Raw genomic sequence first — 21,881 nt, 5'->3', positions numbered from 1 at the left:
TGAGACAGCAAAAGAGACACAGATGTATAGAACGGACTTTTGGACTCTTGTGGGAGAGGGAGAGGGTGGGATGATTTGGGAGAATGGTATTGAAACATGTATACTATCATGTAAGAAACGAAGTGCCAGTCTATGTTTGATACAGGATACAGGATGCTTGGGGCTGGTACATGGGGATGATCCAGAGAGATGATATGGGGTGGGAGGTGGGAGGGGGATTCAGGATTGGGAGCTTGTATACACCCGTGGTGGATTCATGTCAATGTATGCCAAAACCAATACAGTATTGTAAAGTAAAAAAAAAAAAAAATAGAAGTGCATGGCCATCAGTACAGTTTCTCTATTAAAGAGCACGGAGGGGATGCAAAGAGAAGGGATGATGGTAATGGAGTTGGGTTCACAAATAAGATGTTCTCTTCATGAGAGCAACTCTTCAGCCATTCATTGAAGAAGACCATGAAGCTGGTTTGGGGTGGAAGGCATAGCTACCAGAAGACAGTATACAAAGGGGCTGACTCCACCAAAGATGCTTGGAGATGGGAACACACAGACCACGAGAGCCATTCACCCTCCCCTCTTCCCCCACAGTCACTTGCAGAGAATTGCAGGTTCATTCTCTCTACTTGAGTGGGTTTTATTTTATTTAAGCCTCACAATGCAGTAACCAAACCGTTATGAGGAATAAGAAAAGCATTTGCCTTGCAATTCTGGTCCCGCCACTGCATCCGTCACGTTATATAAAGAAATCCAACCCCCTATTCATCACTCCTTTTCAGAACTCATCTATAATTCAATCCACACTAAGAACCTTTGCACAATGAAATGGCTTTTACTGGGTGATTACACACATCACCTGTATGCAAAGGAGAGCACAGTTTTCAAATATATTTCCTGGACTCCAAATCTTGTCTGATGTGTCTATGAGGGAAGAAAAGGGAAGTTTATGCATTCGACTAGCCATGTGGAGGGTATGAAAGTCTTATACAATGCAAAGAAAAATGAAAGCAGTGAAATTAGGATAACAAGGGAAGGGGGAAAGGAAGGCAGGCTGGCAAAATCATTAAATCTTCATTTCTGATACCAGTATGACTATGTATTTCAAAAGTGAGTTGAAAAGACCCACTGAAGAAAAAAAATCACCTCTATACCACATCCATACTCAGACTGATTTTTATTTAATACAGGTGAGACAGTAAAGAGACTCCCTTATGACAAAAGTGGGATACAACCTGAAAACAAAACACAGGAGACTTTTGAGGGAAGAGGCAAAACTAAACAATGAATAAGAACAGAGTCAACAGCCACCTGGGAAACCACACAAGAAGATCCCCCACGTCCTTTCAGGAGCCCGCAGCCCTCACACCTCTCACAATCAGAAATCTTCCCCCGGCAAGGGACGCTAAAGGCACCCGGCTGAATTTATTCCCACCACGTGCTTTTTCTCTGTGCGCTTATCTCCATGCTTCAACCTCCTCTGAAGCAAAAGACTCATTAATCCCATTCAAATGCCCAATATCAGTAAATTCTTTGCCTCAGCATTTAAATGCCAATACCAATTAAGTACCAACAGCAACTTGACTACTGATACAGTCCTCACTACATTCAGGAAATCCAGCCACAAGTCCAGGGAGCACTAATTCCAACACTACTTCATCAATTCTAAGTAAGTGCCAAGAAATGAGGTAATTTTCTGGCCACGCTGACGATGCATCCAACTGGACTGAAATCACTGCACACGCAAGCAAGAAGGAACAAACTGAGCTGCAATCCACCAAACCTGAAGGACGTTTTCACCAAGGCTTCCGGGCTATCGAGCTGAGGCAGTTCATCAGCAAGGATTTCCTCAGGTGGCCGGGGGTCATGGACAATTGTAGGCCGTGGCTTCTCCTTGACATTCCCTGTGAGCCCATCGATGAGGGAGTTCCACAGACAGTTCTGCGACTTAGACCCTGAAGCATGAGGGGAAAAATAAAGGGATGCAGGTGAGTTCCCAACCAACTCCACGTCTTGCCTTGCCCAACTCAGAATTTTCAAAAGCAGAGCAGGAACACTGACATATTTTTCATGATCCCCAACAACATCGGAGGGCTCCAAGATTTTAGTCAGGCAACTTATGGAGTAACCAGGATTTTTTTTTTAATTTATATACAAAAATAAGTTCATACTCTTGAGTATCTTAACGCACAGCTAAGTATTATGAATATATATTCTGTTTCATTTCAGTGGTAATCAACTCTAACTCCTGACAGTTGTCAGTATTCACTGATATGTTTATTCAGCAATTGGAAGTATACAAAGGACTACCATTTTGGAGAACAGTAAGATGTTCAGACATCTTCTCAGGTGGCACTACTGGTAAAGAACCCTCCTGCCAATGCAGGAGACGTAACAAACACAGGTTCAGTCCCTGGGTCAGGAAGATCCTCTGGAGAAGAGCACGGCAACCCACTCCAGTGTTCTTGTCTGGAGAATCCCATGGACAGAGGAGCCTACAGTCCATGGGGTCACAAAGAGTTGAACACGACTGGAGCAACTTAGCATGCATGCACGCAGGATGCTCAGACACAAGTCTCCCCATGAATTTATCTTGCCTAAGACCCAAGTTTCAAGACTATTCTATGGAGACACTCATCCCAAAGAGAGCCAGAACCCACTATAGGCAGCTTCATTCTTCTGGAAGCTCAAGACTCAAGGAAAACGACACTGAATGTTAATCAATATCCTACCCTAAAAACACTCCGAACATATGAGATGAATATTCAAGGCAGACATGAAGTAGGTACAGTGCCACAAATTAGGATCTGATCAGCCAGGTCAATACCAACAATGATAAGTTATTCCAATATCAGGTACACTTGATATGATGGATTGAAAATGGCACTTTATCCCCATAGTCTTTCTCCCCACAATATAGAACCCCATGTATTAAGCATGTTTCTAGCTTCTGTAGACTGTTTTGTAAAACACCTGTGTTTCATGCATACCCCAGACATGCTCTGTTCTGGAAAGCCAGATCACATCCCTGAGTAACCTTGCCTTGGCCTCCTCCCTCCCTCATCTCCCCCCACCCCAGTTCTCCAAGAAGAGTCCCCTTCCCAGAGGCATGCTTTTCAGATATAAACCATCCAAACCAGAGTCCACAGCACGACACTTCCCTTACTAAGCTTTCATGTCCTGAGTCACTATCCACCTGCCCCGATGACCCTAAACAGGTAGCAGAGAGCTAGGGACAGTCCCTATGCCCCAGAGCCCACTAACATTATTCAGACTAGCCAATCCTAAGCCTGCTCACCTGGCAGAACCAGTCCTTACTGAAGAAACCACGCAAAGACTCCTGCCCAGTGTCCCTTCCTCCCTCTGCCTCACACCAACCCCAGTGCTTCCAGCGCGGCCTCTGTGGTATAACATGTACTCCCTCTTGGGGGATCTGTGAAGATCAACAAATTATCTTTTCAATGGCAGTCATCCTCTGGCCTTGCCATACCTAAATAATCATAAAGCCTATTAAAACAATCTGGTTATAGGGAAAACATTAGGCAAATCTCAACTGAGAGACATTCAACAAAATATCTGACCATCTGACCAGTATTCTTCAAAACAAGCAAGCTTATCAAAAAACAAGGAAAGTCTGAAAAACTGTAACAACCTAGAAGAACCTAAGAAGATTTGATAACTAAATGTGGTATCCTGACCAGCTCCTGAAACTCAGAAAGGATATTAGGAAAAACTAAGGAAATTTCAATCAAGCATGTACATTAGTTAATAATAATGTATTACCAATTTTGGCTCATTAATTGTGACAAACATACCATACTCATATAAGAGCTTAATAATAGGGCAAACTGAAAGGGAGTATATGGGAACTCTTTGTACCATCTTTGCAAATTTTCTCTAAATCTAAAAATATTCTAAAATTAAAATTTATAAAAATACAAGTAACTATTTAAAATAAATAATAAAAATGGTTATTAGTTTAAAAGTCTATGAGCAAGTAATTTCTTTAGAGACTGAGGGCATGCCTATCATCATTACCCAGTGCTGGTTACACTCCTCTCAGAGGGAAGAAAACCTTTATCTTTGCTCAGATATAATGTCAGGTCTCCAAGTCATGCACCCATGGAACTGTGTCCATGCAGAGGGGGTTGGCTTTTCCTACCCCATCCATGCAGAAGAAGGACATTTTTGTAATACAGGCAAAGACTCATTATGGGGCATGAGGAGGTGCACGTGGAGCAATAAGGAGCAGTTTCAGCTAAAGTAAAATGCATGTGGTGGGTGGGGTAGAGAATAGATCCAACGCTCACAGGAATATTTCCCTGACCAGCCAGCCACAGCCCATAACATAAGAAAGCACCACCGTTTACTGTGCCTGAAGGCCACATTTAAGATCAAAAGAACTTCACACACAGAAGGGAGCATCTCACAAGGATTCCTGAACCTTCACCAAGGACACGCATGAATCCAAAAACAATCTTTTTTTAACTTTCTTTAAAAATGTATTAATTTTTGGCTGTGCTGGGTCTTCATGGCTGGGCTCCTTTCTAGTTGCGGTGAGTGGGGGCTACTCTCTACTTGTGGTGTGCGGGCTTCTCACTGCAGTGACTTCTCTTGTTGCAGAGCACAGGGTCTAGGGCACATGGCCTCAGGAGTTGCAGCCCCCTGGATCTAGAACACAGGCTAAACAGTCGTGGCCCGTGGGCTTAGCTGCTCCATGGTATCTGGGACCTTCCTGGACCTGGGATCAAACCCATGAGTCCTGAATTGGTAGGCAGGCTCTTAATCACTGAGCCACCAGCGAAGTCCTGAAAACACCCCTTTTAATGACCATGGTCACAACTGACCTCCTGGGGGTGTCCCACAGCCAAACTGCTTCTGTGTCAATCAGGAGAAAAGTAAAGCACATTACGGGCAGGAAACAGAACCCTCAAACTCCTGAAATACATGACAGCTTTTCCTAAAAGCTGCTTAAGAGTCTTCAACACATATCTTAAGAAGATTTGGACCTGTTAATGCAGGTCTGGTCCTATGTTAACAAAGTTCTGGTTCTAGGAAGGAGATAAAAGCAGCAGCCTGTTTTCTTAAATTTGACCTAAGTGAAGCCTAACAGTAAACTCCCCACCCATTTCCGTTCGTTCTTTCATTTATTCATTCAATATGTGTGTGCGTGCTCAGTGGCTTAGTCGTGGTCTGACTCTTTGTGATGCTATGGACTGTAGCCCGCCAGGCTCCTGTGTCCTGGAATTTTCCAGGCAAGAATACTGGAGTGGGCTGCCACTTCCTCCTCCAGGGGATCTTCTCAGCCCAGAAAGCAAGCCCACATCTTCTGCATTGGCAGGCAGATTTTTTACCACTGCACCACATAGGAAGCCCATTCATTCAGTAGACACATTTTTATTTCCCTCAATATGCCAGGTTCCACTCTGGGCTCTAGAAATAGAAAAATGAATGAGACTGGTTCCCTTGGGATGAACTGGCCCATACGCAATTACAATAAATAGGCAGATTCCTAGATGTGAGATATATAAATACCTACTTACTACATTCTTAGGTCTTCGGTTGTTTGCAGACAAATGCTTTACTAAATGTTATAGGTATGCTCATCACATTAACATAAAGGTGTTCCCCCTATCCAAAAAATACCACCTATAAAGTACTAGGAATTGGTATTTTAATAAATATTCCAATCATCTTGTGAAAGGCATAACTACATGGCATAGTTTCCTCATGCTAAAATTATTAATTCTTAAGTGCATCACTGACTCGATGGACATGAATCTGAGTGAACTCTGGGAGCTGGTGATGGACAGGGAGGCCTGGCGTGCTGAGATTCATGGGGTCGCAAAGAGTTGGACACAACTGAGCGACTGAACTGAACTGAAGTACATAGTTATAACACACTAAAATTTTATAACTTATTTTGGCATTTCCTCATTTTTTAATATTCTGGGAAACTTAAATGGAAGTGGCCTGCTTCTCTTGACCTTTGAGAGTCCAAAGCACAATTACTCTCTTGGGATAGTTTTTGATTTCTTTTTTGTTTTGGTTTGGTTTTTAACTTAAAAAGGCAGAGTGGATAGTTTTTGCTCAAAAAAAAAAGAAAAAAATGCTGGGATCCAGCAATTCAGAGGACGTTCCAGTTGGGAAGTGTGCAAGAGTCTAGAATTGGATGATCAGCCAAAACACAAATTGGCCGTGAGAAAATGAGGGATCTGGAAAAGCTTAGTGATAATGAAGGAGGGATGGGTGAATTTAAGAGATGTAGAATCAGTAGGATTTGGTAATTGATTGGGTGTAGAGGAAGAAGAGGGAAGTAGCAAGATGAACTGAGGTTTCTGTTTAAGCAGCAAGGTAGAAGAAAATGCTGAAGGTGGAGCAGTTCATGGGCCTAGAGTTGAATCGTGTTCTGTAAAGTTGCACTTCAAGAAAGAAAATATAAGCAAAGATCTCCTCCATATTCATGAAGAGGAAGCACACAGATGATGACTATGTGATTCAAATGAGCATACTCTTATTTCAGCAAATACTTCTATCGTGACTGAGATAAGAAAATTTTCATAGCATGATAACATAGGGGAAAAAATTACCCTTCTCACTGAACCCAAACAATAATTTAAAAAACTAAAATAATAATAAACATTTTAGAGAAGGGCAATATCAAAGCCCCAGCCCTGTCCTGGAGTGTTCTAGCCATTATCTGACTTGATAAAAGCTGTAATTTAAGTAGAACTTGGGCTCCATCCACAAGGATCTAATTATAACAGCTCATTAGTGTCTTATCATCTATAACCTGGCCCTACGGCACAAACCCAAGGGAGATCCAGGAAGCTGGCATAATGTAAAGCATTATGAGGAGAATTTTGCTGTTATCTGTTTTAATCTCTTTCTGAAGGTAAATTTTTGACAACAGTCTGCTTTAGGTGAACAACACAGCACAAAATTGGAAGACTTCAAAACAGTGGCTATGCCTGGGGCATGACTCCACTGATAACACGCCAATCATCCACAGAAGGGGATATGTTAATATTTTTGTGACCCCAACACTCCAGGAAAGTGTGGAGCACTCAGAGCTCTGTCGGATGCTTCAAGACATATGGAAACTTTTATTACACCACCCTTGCCCTCAAAAAACTTTGGAGAGGCAGAAAAATGCAAGGCAGCCTCTGACTGCTGCAGACTAGAGCCAGGCTTTGGAAAAATGAATTGGTTTTCCCCTACCCCTCCCCAATAAACACGGTCGAGAGAAATGTTTTGAGACTTTGAAATGGACAAAAAAAGTTCAGTGAGCATCCCATCTAGTTCCTTTTTGAACTCCAGGAGAAGGGGAAAGAACTTCTCTTCTGATCCTCCACAAATGTGGGCAGAGCCATCTCCAGGGACACTGGAATGGTCTGCTCTGGAAAAATGAAAAATAAAAACTCCCCTGCTCTAACTTATTTTCAGTTGACTTTGAAAGCATGAAAAATCCTTCTGACTAAGCAGAAGCAAAAACATGGAAACAGAGTCACACAGGTCTCTCTCAATAATATCAAAAACCGCATGAGGGAAATCATAGATAAACTAAGCCTTCAGGGTACCAAAAATACTGTGGCTTGGGTGCAGGAGATGAGCAACTCCATTCAGCCCACTCCATCTCATCTGCTTCTGCTCACTCCACTCCCTGCCCCTCCCTGTTCCAGCTTTTGTCTCTCCTTTGACTTGTTCCTGACTCTTATCCAATGCCCATAACCTCCTCCTTTCCTGTTATACCCCCTCCACCCCTGCCATAAATCTTCTTTCTTCACAAAGACAACTTTTTGGGTACCCTATGAACACTTCAGATCGATTATAAACCTTCCAGAATCACAAAGTCAGCATCCACACCACTGAGCTTATCAGAAGAACAAATGCTCAGATCCAGACGTAACCAACATTTGTCTAGTAATTGTTGTGTTCTGGGCATTGTCATGATGCCTTCACCAGCATTACTTCATTTAATCATCAAATCAACCCAAAGGATGTATTACTGAAGCATTACTGAACACTAAGACATTAAGACTCCAAGAGAGCAAATCACCTAGATCACAGAGAAGACACAAATTGCTTTGATCCAAAATTCTCATTCTCCTAATCCAGGGCTCAGAGTGATACACCACACTGCATTTTATTTGTGAGTCAATAAACACACACATAGTGTAGATCAAGCAAAATGCTCTGCATTTTTTACTATGAAAAAGATATCCCCTTACATAAGAATAAAGATACATCCCATCTGATACTAGAAAGAACCTTCTGCATGTTTGCTTTCCTGGAGGCTCAGACAATAAAGAATCTGCCTGCAATGCAGGAGACCCGGTTTCAATCCTTGGGTTGGGAAGATTCCCAAATCAGGAAGATCCCCTGGAGGAGGGCATGGCAACCCACTCCAGTATTCTTGCCTGGAGAATCCTCATGGACAGAGGAGCCTGGCGGGCTACAGTCCATGTGGTCACAAAGAGATGGATACGACTGGGTGATTTTCACTTCACTTTAAAGGAGGTTCAGGCTGCAGGGAGACATGAATAATGCAAGATGAGTTTAATGGGTTAAGAGAAGACAAGAAGGCAAGAAAGTGAGACTCTAAATGCAAAATAACTACAGATTCATTTCAAAGTGTGTCTAATGATGGCAGCTTGATAAACTGCTGGCAGGAGGAGCCCAAGGGGATGTGGTAATCCCATTTAAATCTGACAAGTGACTTATCAACTTGGTTCCTAAAAAAAAAAAAAAAATACACAAGCAGTATGCTGGCAGAAGGCTGAGAAGTTAGAGTCCTACAAAAAAATAAGAGAGAGAGAGAGATTTAATTCTCCAGAAAGGTGGGGGTAAAAAAAAAACCTTGAAAACCTTCAACAGTTCTCAAAGTATCTGTGACATCGCATTCGTAGACATTCTCTCCTTTTGAGAGTATAAGGCTCCTAAAATTCCCAGGGAGTAGAAAAAGTGGGGCTTGGGTACAGAGGTCTGGAATGAACCTAATAAAGCCCAGATGAAGAGTTTTATGCTCTCTAAAATAAAATGCTACTGATGGTATGGAAGGCAAAGGATTAATAATGTTTTGAATATCTTTAAATCAGTTATACAGGTACTGCTCTATTATTTTCGATATACTAAGTCTTGGTTTTAGGAACATTTCACAAATTCTATCTTCTGTAATTTCAAAGAGATTGGAAATTTTAATTCCATTTCAGATATCATATACACTGAGGTTGGGGGAGCAGCAGCAAAATATAATAATACAACTTGATCTGTGATGACATATTCTAAATTCTCAAATATGTGAGGATTTATTTCTGAGTTATCATATTAAATAAACCTTTTTTAGCAACTAAATCACATTATTTTACTTATTTTAACTTTATATCTATCTGATAGTGCAAGACCTCCTCCTTTATTTTGGCTTCTCGAGTTCAAAAGCAGACCTGTCTATAGAATTTTCTGTTGTAGTTTTATTATAAATTTTCTTTTATAAGCTAGTTGTCTGGGTGATTGTTGCAAGGAATAAAATATTTAATGGTAATGACTTTACCATCTATTGAGATGATCATGTGTTTTTTCTTCTCTCTTTTTCTCTCTACCTCTCTGTCTCCCTCTCATCTATGGATGTGTTATATTAAAAATGAGAGAAGAAAAAAAAAACCTATTTTCCAGATGGAATCAAGTTTCCTCTAGGGAACGCTGTGGTGAAAATATCTTGATATGACAGAAGTTGGTTGGAGGAGGGAGAAACAACAAAGAAAGAGTTAAATTACTCTTCATTCAAAATGAACAGAATTTAGAGAAGGGCAAGAACAAAGGAGGGGGGGAAGGAGAGGAGAAAGAGAAGGCAGAGCAATACAGCTGCAAGCTGGAACCATATTTTGCAAAAATAAGTGAAGAACTTTCAAAGAACATAGAAGTCTGACATCCATGTTTATGCTAAATGAAATGGCAACCCACTCCAGCGTTCTTGCCTGGAGAATCCCAGGGTCAGGGGAGCCTGGTGGGCTGCCGTCTATGGGGTTGCACAGAGTCGAACACAACTGAAGCAACTTAGCAGCAGCAGCATGTGGAACTGTAATGTAACCACCACTCTATAAGAGTAAATATCTCACACACAGGTTGCTTTGCAAAGGTGATATTGGGGAGAGAATTCAAAGACTGTGTCTTTTGCTGTCTGGAAAAGAACAGACATCCGCAAGACAGAAAGTATAGGAAAAAATTCAACAGAGTCAGGAAAAGACAGACAGAGATAATAAGAAGAAACGTAGAGAAACCCCTGAAAAATCCACTGATTGAATTTTAGAGATTGAAACAGATGTGGGGTGAGGATTTGAGATAACCATGCATCGGTCTTAAAAGTCATGTCTATATGACATCTGAAATATACTCTAAAATGTTTCTTAATACTGAAGCCACCTTGCATTACTCAAATAATGCATTCTACTTGGTCATATTGTATTGTTATTGTAGTATACTTAAGAGATTTGCATTACTAGAATTCTATTTAAGACTTTTTGCATATTAGATGAGGAAATTAGCCACTAATTCTTTCTCTTATGTAGTCATTATCATGGGAATAATCTGTTCCTTTATATCTGAATAAAATTGCCTATAAAACTCTTCGGATCCAAAGTATCTCTAGCAAAGTCATCATTTTACAAACTTTTGAATGTCTTCTTTTGTTATAGCTGTACTGAGAATATCTATTTCTTCAGAAGTCAATATATCCCTTTAAAAACTGCCATTTTGTAGAAATATTCAATTCAGTTAGCATAGATTCCTATGACAATTTGTATTTTAATCTTCATCTATACAATAATAATAAGAGAATAAGATGGTTGAATGGCATCATTGACTCTATGGACATGAGTTTGAGCAAACTCTAGAAGTTGGTGATGGACAGGGACACCTGGCGTGCTGCAGTGCATGGGGTCGCAAAGAGTCAGACACAACTGAGCAACTGAACTAACTGATATACTAATAGTTTTGAGTATTTCTTCACTTATTTATTTTCTGTTCACCTTCCAGAAATGTTTTGTCCAATATGGTAGTCATTATTCATATGTGGTGACTACATTTAGATCAATTAAAATTGAATAAAATTACATTCAATTCAGTTCAGTCACTCAGTCGTGTCCGACTCTTTGCAACCCCATGGACTGCAGCACACCATGCTTCCCTGTCCATCACCAATTCCCAGAGCTTGCTCAAACTCGTGTCCATTGAGTCGGTGATGGCATCCAACCATCTTATCCTCTGTCATCCCCTTCTCCTCCTGCCTTCAAACTTTCCCAGCATCAAGGTCTTTTCAACAGAGTCAGCTCTTCACATCAGGTGGCCAAAGTATTAGAGTTTCAGCTTCAGTATCAGTCCTTCCAATGAATATTCAGGACTGATTTCCTTTAGGATGGACTGCTTTGGCCTCCTTGCAGTCCAAGGGACTCTCAAGCGTCTTCTCCAACACCACAGTTCAAAAGCACCATTTCTTGGGCACTCAGCTTTCTTCACAGTCCAACTCTCACATCCATACATGACTACTGGAAAAATCATAACTTTGACTAGATGGACCTTTTTTGCTTTTTAATATGATGCCTTGGTCTGTCATAGCTTTTATTCCAAGGAGTAAGCATCTTTTATGGCTGCAGTCACCATCTGCAGTGATTTTGGAGCCCCCCAAAATAAAGTCTTTCACTGTTTTCATTGTTTCTGCATCTATTTGCCATGAAGTGATGGGACCAGATTTCATGATCTTCGTTTTCTGAATGTTGAGTTTTAAGCCAGCTTTTTCACTCTCATCTTTCACTTTTATCAAGAGGCTCTTTAGTTCTTCTTCACTTTCTGCCATAAGGGTGGTGTCATCGGCATATCTGAGATTATTGATATTTCTCTCAGCAATCTTGATTCCAGCTTGTGCTTCATCCAGTCCAGCATTTCTCATGACGTACTCCGCATATAAGTTAAATAAGTAGGGTGACAATATACAGTCTTGATGTACTCCTTTCCCTATTTGGAACCAGTGTGTTGTTCCATGTCCAGTTCTAACTGGTGCTTCTTGACCTGCATACAGATTTCTAGGGATTAGATCTGATAGACAGAGTGCCTGAAGAACTATAGACAGAGGTTTGTGACATTGTTCAGGAGGTAGTGATCAAGACTATCCCCAAGAAAAGGCAAAATGATTGTAGACGAGGCCTTACAAATAGCTGTGAAAAGAAGAGAAGTGAAAAGCAAAGGAGAAAAGGAAAGATATACCAATTTGAATGCAGAGTTCCAAAGAACAGCAAGGAGAGATAAGAAAGCCTTTCTCAGTGATCAATGCAAAGAAATAGAGGAAAACAACAGAATGGGAAAGACTAGAGATCTCTTCAAGAAAATTAGAGATACCAAGGAAATATTTCATGCAAAGATGGGCACAATGAAGGACAGAAATGGCATGGACCTAACAGAAACAGAAGACATTAAGAAGAGGTGACAAGAATATACAGAAAACTAAACAAAAAAGATCTTTACGATCCAGATGATCACGATTGTGTGATCACTCACCTAAAGCCAGACATCCTGGAATGCAAAGTCAAGTGGGTCTTAGGAAGCACCACTATGAAAAAAGCTAGTGGAGGTGATGGAATCCAGTTGAACTATTTCAAATCCTAAAAGATGATGCTGTGAAAGTGCTGCACTCAGTATGCCAGCAAATTTAGAAAACTTAGCAGTAGCCACAGAACTGGAAAAAGCCAGTTTTTATTCCAATCCCAAAGAAAGGCAATGCCAAGGAATGCTTGAAATTATATTCAATATCTTATAATAACCTACAGTAGAAAAGAATCTGAAAAAAGTATATATATAAAGTATAGACAATTTACAATGTTGTGTTAATTTCAGGTGCCCAGCAAAGTTATTCAGATATACCTGACACAACACTGTAAATTAACTATACTTCAATTAAAAATTAAAATTTAATAAAATTAAAAATTTACTTCCTCAGTTGCACCAGTCACACCTCAGATGCATAACAGACACAGGTGACTAGTAGCTACTGCATTGGATGGTGCCAATATAAAACATTCTATCATGACAGGTTTTCTGGAGAGTGCCATTCTCAAGGTTACTTTTGTTGCCTTAAGGGGCTGGCTCATGAATCTATACATTCTACTGCTTTTCTCATTTCTAATTCATCTGTTTTTGCTTTTAGGTTTATATTTTCATTCCCTCTACTTTGAATAAGTTTATATTCCTCTTTTTTCCCTAATTTTTTTTTCAGCAGAGTATTTGTGCCTATAGCTTTGGTACAAGTCACCAGTTTTGGCATGCCAACTTCCCATTGACTATCCTTTCTAAGAAGACTGCAATGAAAATTTTTATTTTCTTTTCTGACCAAGAAGTTGACTGTTTCTGAAAACGTATTTCAAATGGTTAAACTATTTTTGGTTGTTGTTATGTAAGCTTCTCGGCTTTTCTTTTTTCTTCCATTTTCTTTTTTTCTTTGTTCCTTTTTTTCTTTCCTGAATTATTTTTTTCTGTTTGCTTTCTATATTTTATAACAAAATAGTCACAGATTATGCTCTATGTAATCAAATCTTGCTTTAGGTTATTTATTGATGTTCATCACTCATCCAACACAGGGTAATTTTTGTAACTATTTCATGGGCACTTTATTTAAAGAAAAGATTCACTCTATGTGTAGAAAAAAAGGTATACAGCTATCACATCTGCATTGTGGATTACAACCTTTATCAATAGAAAATGACTCAGCTCTTTATTTCCTGAGTTCTGCTTTTCATAAAGTTCAGCACTGCCATAGCCATCCCCTTTTTCCTTGTGCTTGCCTGAAACATTCTTGCTGATCATTTTTTTGTTTTAGTTTTGCCTTTTGAAATAATGCTGTTGTTCAATTGCCCAGTCATGTCCGACTCTTCGTGACTCCATGGACTGCAGCACTTCAGACCTCCCTGTCCCTCACCATCTCTCAGAGTTTGCCCAAGTTCATGTCCATTCCATTGTTGATGCCATCTAGCCATCTCATCCTCTGAGGCCCTCTTCTCCTTCTGCCCTCAATCTTTCGCACCATCAGGGTCTTTTCCAATGAGTTGGCTGTTCGCATCAGGTGGCCAAAATATTGGAGCTTCAGCTTCAGCATCAGTCCTTCCAATGAGTATTCAGGGTTGATTTCCTTTAAAATTGACTAGTTTGATCTCCCTGCTGTCCAAGGGACTCTCAAGAGTCTTCTACAGCACCACAGTTCAAAGGCATCAATTCTTCAGTACTCTGCCTTCTTTAACGTCCAGGTCTCACAACTGTACATGACCACTGGAAAGACCATAGCCTTGACTATACAGACATTTGTCGGCCAAGTGATGTCTTTATTAATTGAAATAATACATAGTTGTAATAATTGGAAAACTATGACAGTTATCTTTAAATTTAAAAATATACATTCCTATATTCTTTTTCTCTTATTATCTGTCAACATCAATAACAACCCAGTTTCTGTTACTCCTGCCTGTATGAAATTATTAAATTAGCCTTCCTGGCCATGGAACTCATTCTCTGTGATGACCCACTATCTGTCTGTGGAGTGTGTTTCTCTCTGAATAAACCCACTTCTTACCTATCACTTTGTCTCTCACGGAATTCTTTCTGTAATGAGACATCAAGAACCTGAGCTTTATTAGGTCCTGAAACCCAGGTCTGTGATCTTAGTAAGAATCCTCCCACTTACTAGCCTGTGAAATTACCCAGCCCATAAAAGCTAACTATGCCCACATTCTGAGGCCACTGCACTCGCCCTCTGCAATGGCCCACACTCTGTCTGTGAAGTGTACTTCTCTCTGACTAAGTCCACTTCTTACCTATCAACAACAACAACAAAAAGGTAGCCTTCCAATTCTTCTATACTCTTTCACTGATGTTATATGAATTTTTATATTTTGTTTCTAAATTGATATTTTAATATTAAGAAGTTCCACAGTTAAGAACCCTGTTTAACATTATGTGTTGCCTTTGTTTATCCTTAACTTTGGACTTAATGATACATTGACCTAGTTTTGGTGCTCAACAGTTCTTTAACATAATAATTTATCATCTAGAGCAGCACTGTCCAACACAGAGAAGCCATGTGTATAATTTTAAATTTTCTGGTAGCTATATTTATTAAAGTCATACAGGTAAAATTAATTCAATAAATTATGTTATTTAAGTCAATAAATCCAAAATATATTTAAACAAGTTATCCATATAAAATGATTGAGATTCTTACATTATTCCTTTTTCCTTTAAAACCCAATGTGTATTTTATACTTACAGATCTCAGAATTAGCCACATTTCAAGTGCTCAACAGCTGTATTTTATGAAACAGAACAGCTCTACAGAATTTATTTTGATTCATGTTTCAGTTGGCTTAAGTACATCCTCAAATAATTCTTTTCAGGAATGACATGTTGGTTAATGAGATACACATGAACAACAGCTTAGGTATAGTTTTACTGAATTTACATTATACTCGGAACAATTTCTCAATTATCTTCTGCTATTTATATGCTGTAAAAGGGAATTAGGAACCAAGCTGATAGTGGTTGCTTTTCCTTTGTAGGCAGACATTTTTCTTTACCTTAGTATCTCAAAAATTTTGCTAGTATATATGTAATTGTGGGTTACTTTCACTGATTTTTAAATTTTTTTCTGAAACACAAGCCCTTTCAATATGCAGACTCAAACCTTACTTTTTTTCTGTTCAGGCAAGCTGCCTTCAACTTTATCTTTGATTACTGCTTCTGTTCCAATTGAGTGGCTTCAGTCTCAAAATATCTATGATTCATTAATTTGTGTAGGTTTTTTCCTTTTCTGACCTACTACTATCTTTTCTCATTCTCAGTTCTTCATTCCTTTCATCTGTAGTCTAACACACAGTTTCTCAAGTTTGTCTTCCAATCACTGATTAAAATCTTTTCAGGGTCATTTCTATACTTCAGCATAGAAGATTTTAATTCCTATGTTTCATATTTACTTTATTTGCATTGTTACTTTTGCATCTCAACTAAAATTCCACCTGCTTTTCTTCTTAACAGCTTTCTGCTCCTATCATAGCGACTATGTCTTTTTGCCTCTTCTGGAGAATGCAAAATAGCGTTTACATTTTTTCTTTTAGTTTCTATATTAAATCATTTTTCAGAAGTCTACTTTTTCCCTAAGTCTTTAGAATGGTGCTTAATTTCCCTAGTTCTTCATAATTGGGGCAGGGGGTGGGGGGCAGTGACCCTAGTTTAACCATTCTGGATTGGAAAAAGGTGATACAGAACTTGTTTCCTAAAAGGCAAGGCACGTAGGTCACTCAAGGTTTCATTCACTATCTACCTGGGCTGCCTGGTGCCTCAGCAGGTAAAGAATCCGCCTGCAATGCGGGTGACCTGAGTTCAATCCCTGGATTGGGAAGATCCCCCGAGAAGGGAATGGCTACCCACTCCAGTATTCTGGCCTGGAGAATTCCATGGACTGTATAGTCCATGGGGTTACAAAGAGTCAGACACGACTGAGTGACTTTCATTCATCTTGGCTGCCACATAAACTCAGCAGAAAGAACCATGAGTTAAGACTGACATTCATATGCCAACAGCTAGTTTTCACAATAAGTAATACATAACCCAAGCCTAAAGAGAACAGTAAGAACAGTGCCCAACCTGCTTGGGAACACACATGTAAGAATTAAAGATTTTAAAATTTAAAATAAAATAAAATAAATAAATAAATAAATATAAACGTCAAAGCAAAGCCTTGCATTTGTCTTTACCCAGTTGATGGGCACAGCTCCTACATAATTTTCAAAGTCTGTTTAGAAATTCATCTGGTGCAGTGGATCACTATAGAGTGAGACCATCAATTCCAAGAGGAAATGTCTCGATTATTCTTTGCCACACATCAGAAGAATGAGCCTGTTCAGCAGAGTAATGATGTAGGCAAGATTAAAAGGAGACTGTTTTCAAGAACTTTGACAGCATTCATTTAGAATGCTAATTAAAAGAGAAACTTTATCTATTAAGAGTGAAGTCTACTTGATAAACACTTTGTTAATGGTTAGGGTAATTTCGAAGTTTGAGAATTAGAAGAGAGTATTTTTTTTAAGTTTTCTATAATTTAGACTATCACTAATTCAGACACCACCACCATCACCCCCCATAATTGAGTAAAATTTTTTCAATGCATAACTACCTTGAAGTATGCTAATGTCTGCAAAGCATGCAAAAATCCAAGCCTTACCATCTGCTGGATGATTCATTTGTAAATCTGCCTAGTATTCCTTTGGGAAGTTCCAGGATTGATTTTTTAATCTCATTATAAAAACTTGGTGGGAATGAATTCAGTCACTTTCAACACATATGAAAGTATTCTGAGCACTGGGAACAATGTGCCATGTTCATCCTTATTGTTTAGTCACTAAGTCACATCTGACTCTTTGCAACATGTTTAAATAGTATGTATACTGTGAGTGTTTGAAGTAATTGCTTGGAGATCTGGAGTTTTAACTGAGAGTTCCAGAAAAAACAGAAGCATATTTATTAGTCACAGAGAAGAACTCTTTCTAATTTTGGCCCAAACTAGCCATTGCTGGTAATAAAGTAAGAACAATGCACCCTCTGGCTCCTTTAGGGAAAGAACTGTAATCCACCCATGTTTACACTCCTGCACTCAAAATGTCCTTCAAGGTTAACTTTTTTTTATCTGCTTCTCAGATATCTGCTTCTGAGGCTGTAAAACTGTATTTAAAATATGAATGAATCTCTCATCAATCTTTTCTTCCACGTGTTTTAACTGTATCATGTAAGAGTTTTCTTCAGCTTCTCACCCAATTGGCATCACATCTTGACCTCTCTTCTTATCCTGCCCTGTATTAGGGAACCTAGCTTCATAAAATTTACTGACTTGGAACCTAAGCAATTCCTTCACAAGTTCCAAGAACTGCAGCTGCGAATATGAGAATTTCAAGAGTCTCCAGGACTGCACAGTTGCAGGAGGAGTTGTTCATAGCTGAGTTTGCAGGATGATGTCCTTGGAATTGCACATTTCACAGTCCTATAGACCATAGGTGTCCACCCTGGGCTTCAACCCAAGACTTAGCCAGGGCCTAATGACACTATGGCAGGAACCGCTGCACTGTTAAAGGAGGGGGAGAAGAAACAGTCCTTGGCACACAATAGGTGCTCCATAAATATTTGTTGGAAAAGAAGGCGTCACAGGAAGTTGTGACTGGAAAATCATGGGAGTCCTGTAAGTTAAAATGCATCTGACTTCTTTCTAGTGAGGTAACTGACTTTGTATGCCTAAGAGCTGTCCTGGCGATGAATGGGATTTCTCCCCTTGTTTGGAACTGTTACAGATCCAGAACATTCCCATTCACTCTGCTTTCAGTCAAACTGAACAAATATTTATTGAACATTTATTATACACTGTCTGGCAAGGCATAGTTTCTGCATTAAAGTAACTCAAATCTAGTAAACACACAGTCAATAAAAAGCTATTTACAGGGACTTCCCTAGTGGTCCAGTGATTAATACTCCATGCTTCCAATGCAGGGGCCCTGGGTTCTATCCCTGAGCAGCAAACTAAATCCCATATGCTACAACTAAGACCTGGCACAGACAAATAAATAAATAGATAAAACAGTTATTTATAATATAAATAATATATTATACTAATATAATAGCAAGTAATAACTGTGTAGAAGTATACAGATAACAATCAAATGAGGGAGTGACAATTTTGTCCTGAGGTTCAGACCAGGGTTTCTAATAAAGGCGCCTCTGATCAGTTTTTGTTGTTTTTTTCATCTTTTTTTTTTTAGTTGGAGTATAATTGTTTTACAACGTTGTGTTAGTGTATGCTGTACAACAAAATGAATCAGCTATATATATACATATATCCCCTCCCTCTTGAGCCTCCCTCCCATCACTTATCCCACCCCTCTAGGTCATCACAGAGTTGCTTTTTAAATTTTATTTATTTTTTAATTGAAGGATAATTACTTTATAGAATTTTTTTTGCTTTCTGTCAAAAATCAATGTGAATCAGCCATAGGTATACCTATATCCCCTCTCTTTTGAACCTCCCTCCCATCTCCCACCCCATCCCACCCCTCTAGGTTGATACAGAGACCCTATTTGAGTTTCCTGAGCCATACAGCAAATTCCCATTGGCTATCTATTTTACATATGGTAATGTAAGTTTCCATGTTACTCTGTCCACCCTCCCCTCCCCTCTCCCCATGTCCATAAGTGTATTTTCTATGTCTGTTTCTCCACTGCTGCCCTATAAATAAATTCTTCAGTACCATTTTTCTAGATTCCATACATGTGTATTACAATACAATATTTTTCTTTCTCTTTCTCACTTCACTCTCTGTAATAGGTTCTAGATTCATCCACTTCATCAGAACTAACTCAAATGTGTTCCTTTTATGGCTGAGAAGGAGATCAGCCCTGGGATTTCTTTGGAAGGAATGATGCTAAAGCTGAAACTCCAGTACTTGGGCCACCTCATGCGAAGAGTTGACTCACTGGAAAAGACTCTGATGCTGGGAGGGATTGGGGGCAGGAGAAGGGGATGACAGAGGATGAGATGGCTGGATGGCATCACTGACTCAATGGACGTGAGTCTGAGTGAACTCTGGGAGTTGGTGATGGACAGGGAGGCCTGACGTGCTGCGATTCATGGGGTCGCAGAGTTGGACACAACTGAGCAACTGAAATGAACTGAACTAAATATTCCATTGTGTATATTTACCACAACTTCTTTATCCATTCATCTGTCGATGGGTAGCTACATCGCTTCCATGTTCTAGCTATTGTAAATAGTGCTGCAATGGACAATGGGATACATGTGTCTTTTTCAATTTTGGTTTCCTCAGGGTATATGTCTAGGAGTTGGATTGCTGGGTCATATGGTGGTTTTATTCCTAGTTTTTTAAAGAGTTTCCATACTGTCTTTCATAGTGGCTGTATCAATTTACATTCCCACCCACAGCTCAGGAGTGTTCCCTTTTCTCCACACGCTCTCCAGCATTTATTGTTTGTAGACTTTTTGATGATGGCCATTCTGACCGGTGTGAGGTGATATCTCATTGTAGTTTTGATTTGCATTTCTCTAATAATGAGAGATGTTGAGCATCTTTTCATGTGTTTGTTAGCCATCTGTATGTCTTCTTTGGAGAAATGTCTGTTTAGGTCTTTTTCCCACTTTTTGATTGGGTGGTTTGCTCTTCTGGTACTGAGTTGTATGAGCTGCCTGGGTAGTTTGGAAATTAATCCTTTGTCAGTTGTTCCATTTGCTATTATTTTCTCCCATTCTGAGGGTTGTCTTTTTACCTTTCTTATAGTTTCCTTTGCTGTGCAATAGCTTTTAAGTTTAATCAGGTCACACTTGTTTGCTTTTGTTTTTATTTCCATTACTCTAGGATGTGGGTTCATAGAGGATCTTGCTTTGACATATGTCATCGAGTGTTCTGCCTATGTTTTCCTCTAAGAGTTTTATAGTTTCTGGTCTTACATTTAGGTCTTTAATCCATTTTGAGTTTATTTTTGTGTATGGTGTTAGGAAGTGTTCTAATTTCATTCTTTTACATGTAGCTGTCCAGTTTTCACAGCACCATTATTGAAGAGGCTGTCTTTGCCCCATTGTAAATTCTTGCCTCCTTTGTCAAAAATAAGGTACCCATAGGTGCATGGGCTCATTTCTGGGCTTTCTATCTTGTCCCATTGGTCTATATTTCTGTTTTTGTGCCAGTACCATACTGTCTTGATGACTGTAGCTTTGTAGTATAACCTGAAGTCAGGAAGTTTGATTCCTCCAGCTCCATTCTTTTTTCTCAAGACAGCTTTGGCTATTCGGAGTCTTTTGTGTTTCCATATGAACTGTGAAATTTTTTGTTCCAGTTCTGTGAAAAATGCCATTGGTGATTTGATAGGGATCTCACTGAATCTGTAGATTGCATTTAGTAGTATAGTCATTTTCACAATATTGATTCTTCCTACCCAGGAACATGGAATATCTCTCCATCTGTTTATGTCATCTTTGATTTCTTTCATTGGTGTCTTATAATTTTCTGTGTACAGTTCTTTTGTCTCCTTAGGTAAGCTTATTCCTAGATATACAATTCTTTTTGTTGCAGTGGTGGATGTTGACACAGATGCAGAACACTGTCATCACCACCAGTATCCCTCATGCTGCCTATTTGTAGCCACACCCACTTCCACCTCACCTCACTCCCTCTTTAACTCTCAGCAACCACTAATCTGTTCTCCATTTATAATTTTGTCATTTCAAGAAAGCTGTACACATGGAATTTATAATTTTGGGGGTTGGCTTTTTCGCTCAGCATCATCCGCTGGAGATTCATCCAGGTTGTTGCATGTCCCAATAGTTTGTTCTTTTTCTTGCTGAATAGTATTCCACGATATGAACGTACCACATTCTGTTTAATCGACCACTGGATAAATACATCTGAGTTGTTTCCAACTTGAGGTTATTAAGGATAGAACTTTTATAAATATTCATGTACAGGTTTTTAAATTGTAGTAAATGCACAAAATATAAAATTAACCATCTTAATCACGTTTAAGTATGCAGTTCAGTGGCGTGAAGTACATCCACATTGTTGTAAACCATCACCAGGAACCATCTCCAGAATTCTTTACATCTTGCAGAACTGAAGCTGTGTACCAATTAAACAGTATTCTCCCCTGAGTCCCTGGCATCCATGACCCCACTTTGTATCTCTATGACTTTGAGTACTCTAGATACCTCATAAAACTAGAATCACACAGCATTTATCTTTTTGTGATTGGATCATTTCATTTAACATAAAGTCCTCAGGGTTCATTCATGTCACAGAATATGTCAG

At 39.3% G+C, this 21,881-nt stretch overlaps 1 protein-coding gene across 1 annotated transcript in view; it reads right to left on the bottom strand.

Annotated features, from left to right (window-relative positions):
- PDE1C (phosphodiesterase 1C) overlaps positions 1-21,881 on the bottom strand; it is a 539,914-nt gene that overhangs the window by 419,726 nt on the left and 98,307 nt on the right. The window contains exon 3 of the mRNA XM_068972561.1: positions 1,778-1,949. Within this exon, the coding sequence (XP_068828662.1) occupies positions 1,778-1,949 (172 nt within the window). The remainder of the gene's footprint in view (positions 1-1,777; positions 1,950-21,881) is intronic.

The sequence above is a fragment of the Capricornis sumatraensis genome, chromosome 5 (assembly GCF_032405125.1).
Source record: "Capricornis sumatraensis isolate serow.1 chromosome 5, serow.2, whole genome shotgun sequence".
NCBI lineage: Eukaryota > Metazoa > Chordata > Mammalia > Artiodactyla > Bovidae > Capricornis > Capricornis sumatraensis.
This window is presented reverse-complemented; position numbering and strand designations above follow the sequence as displayed.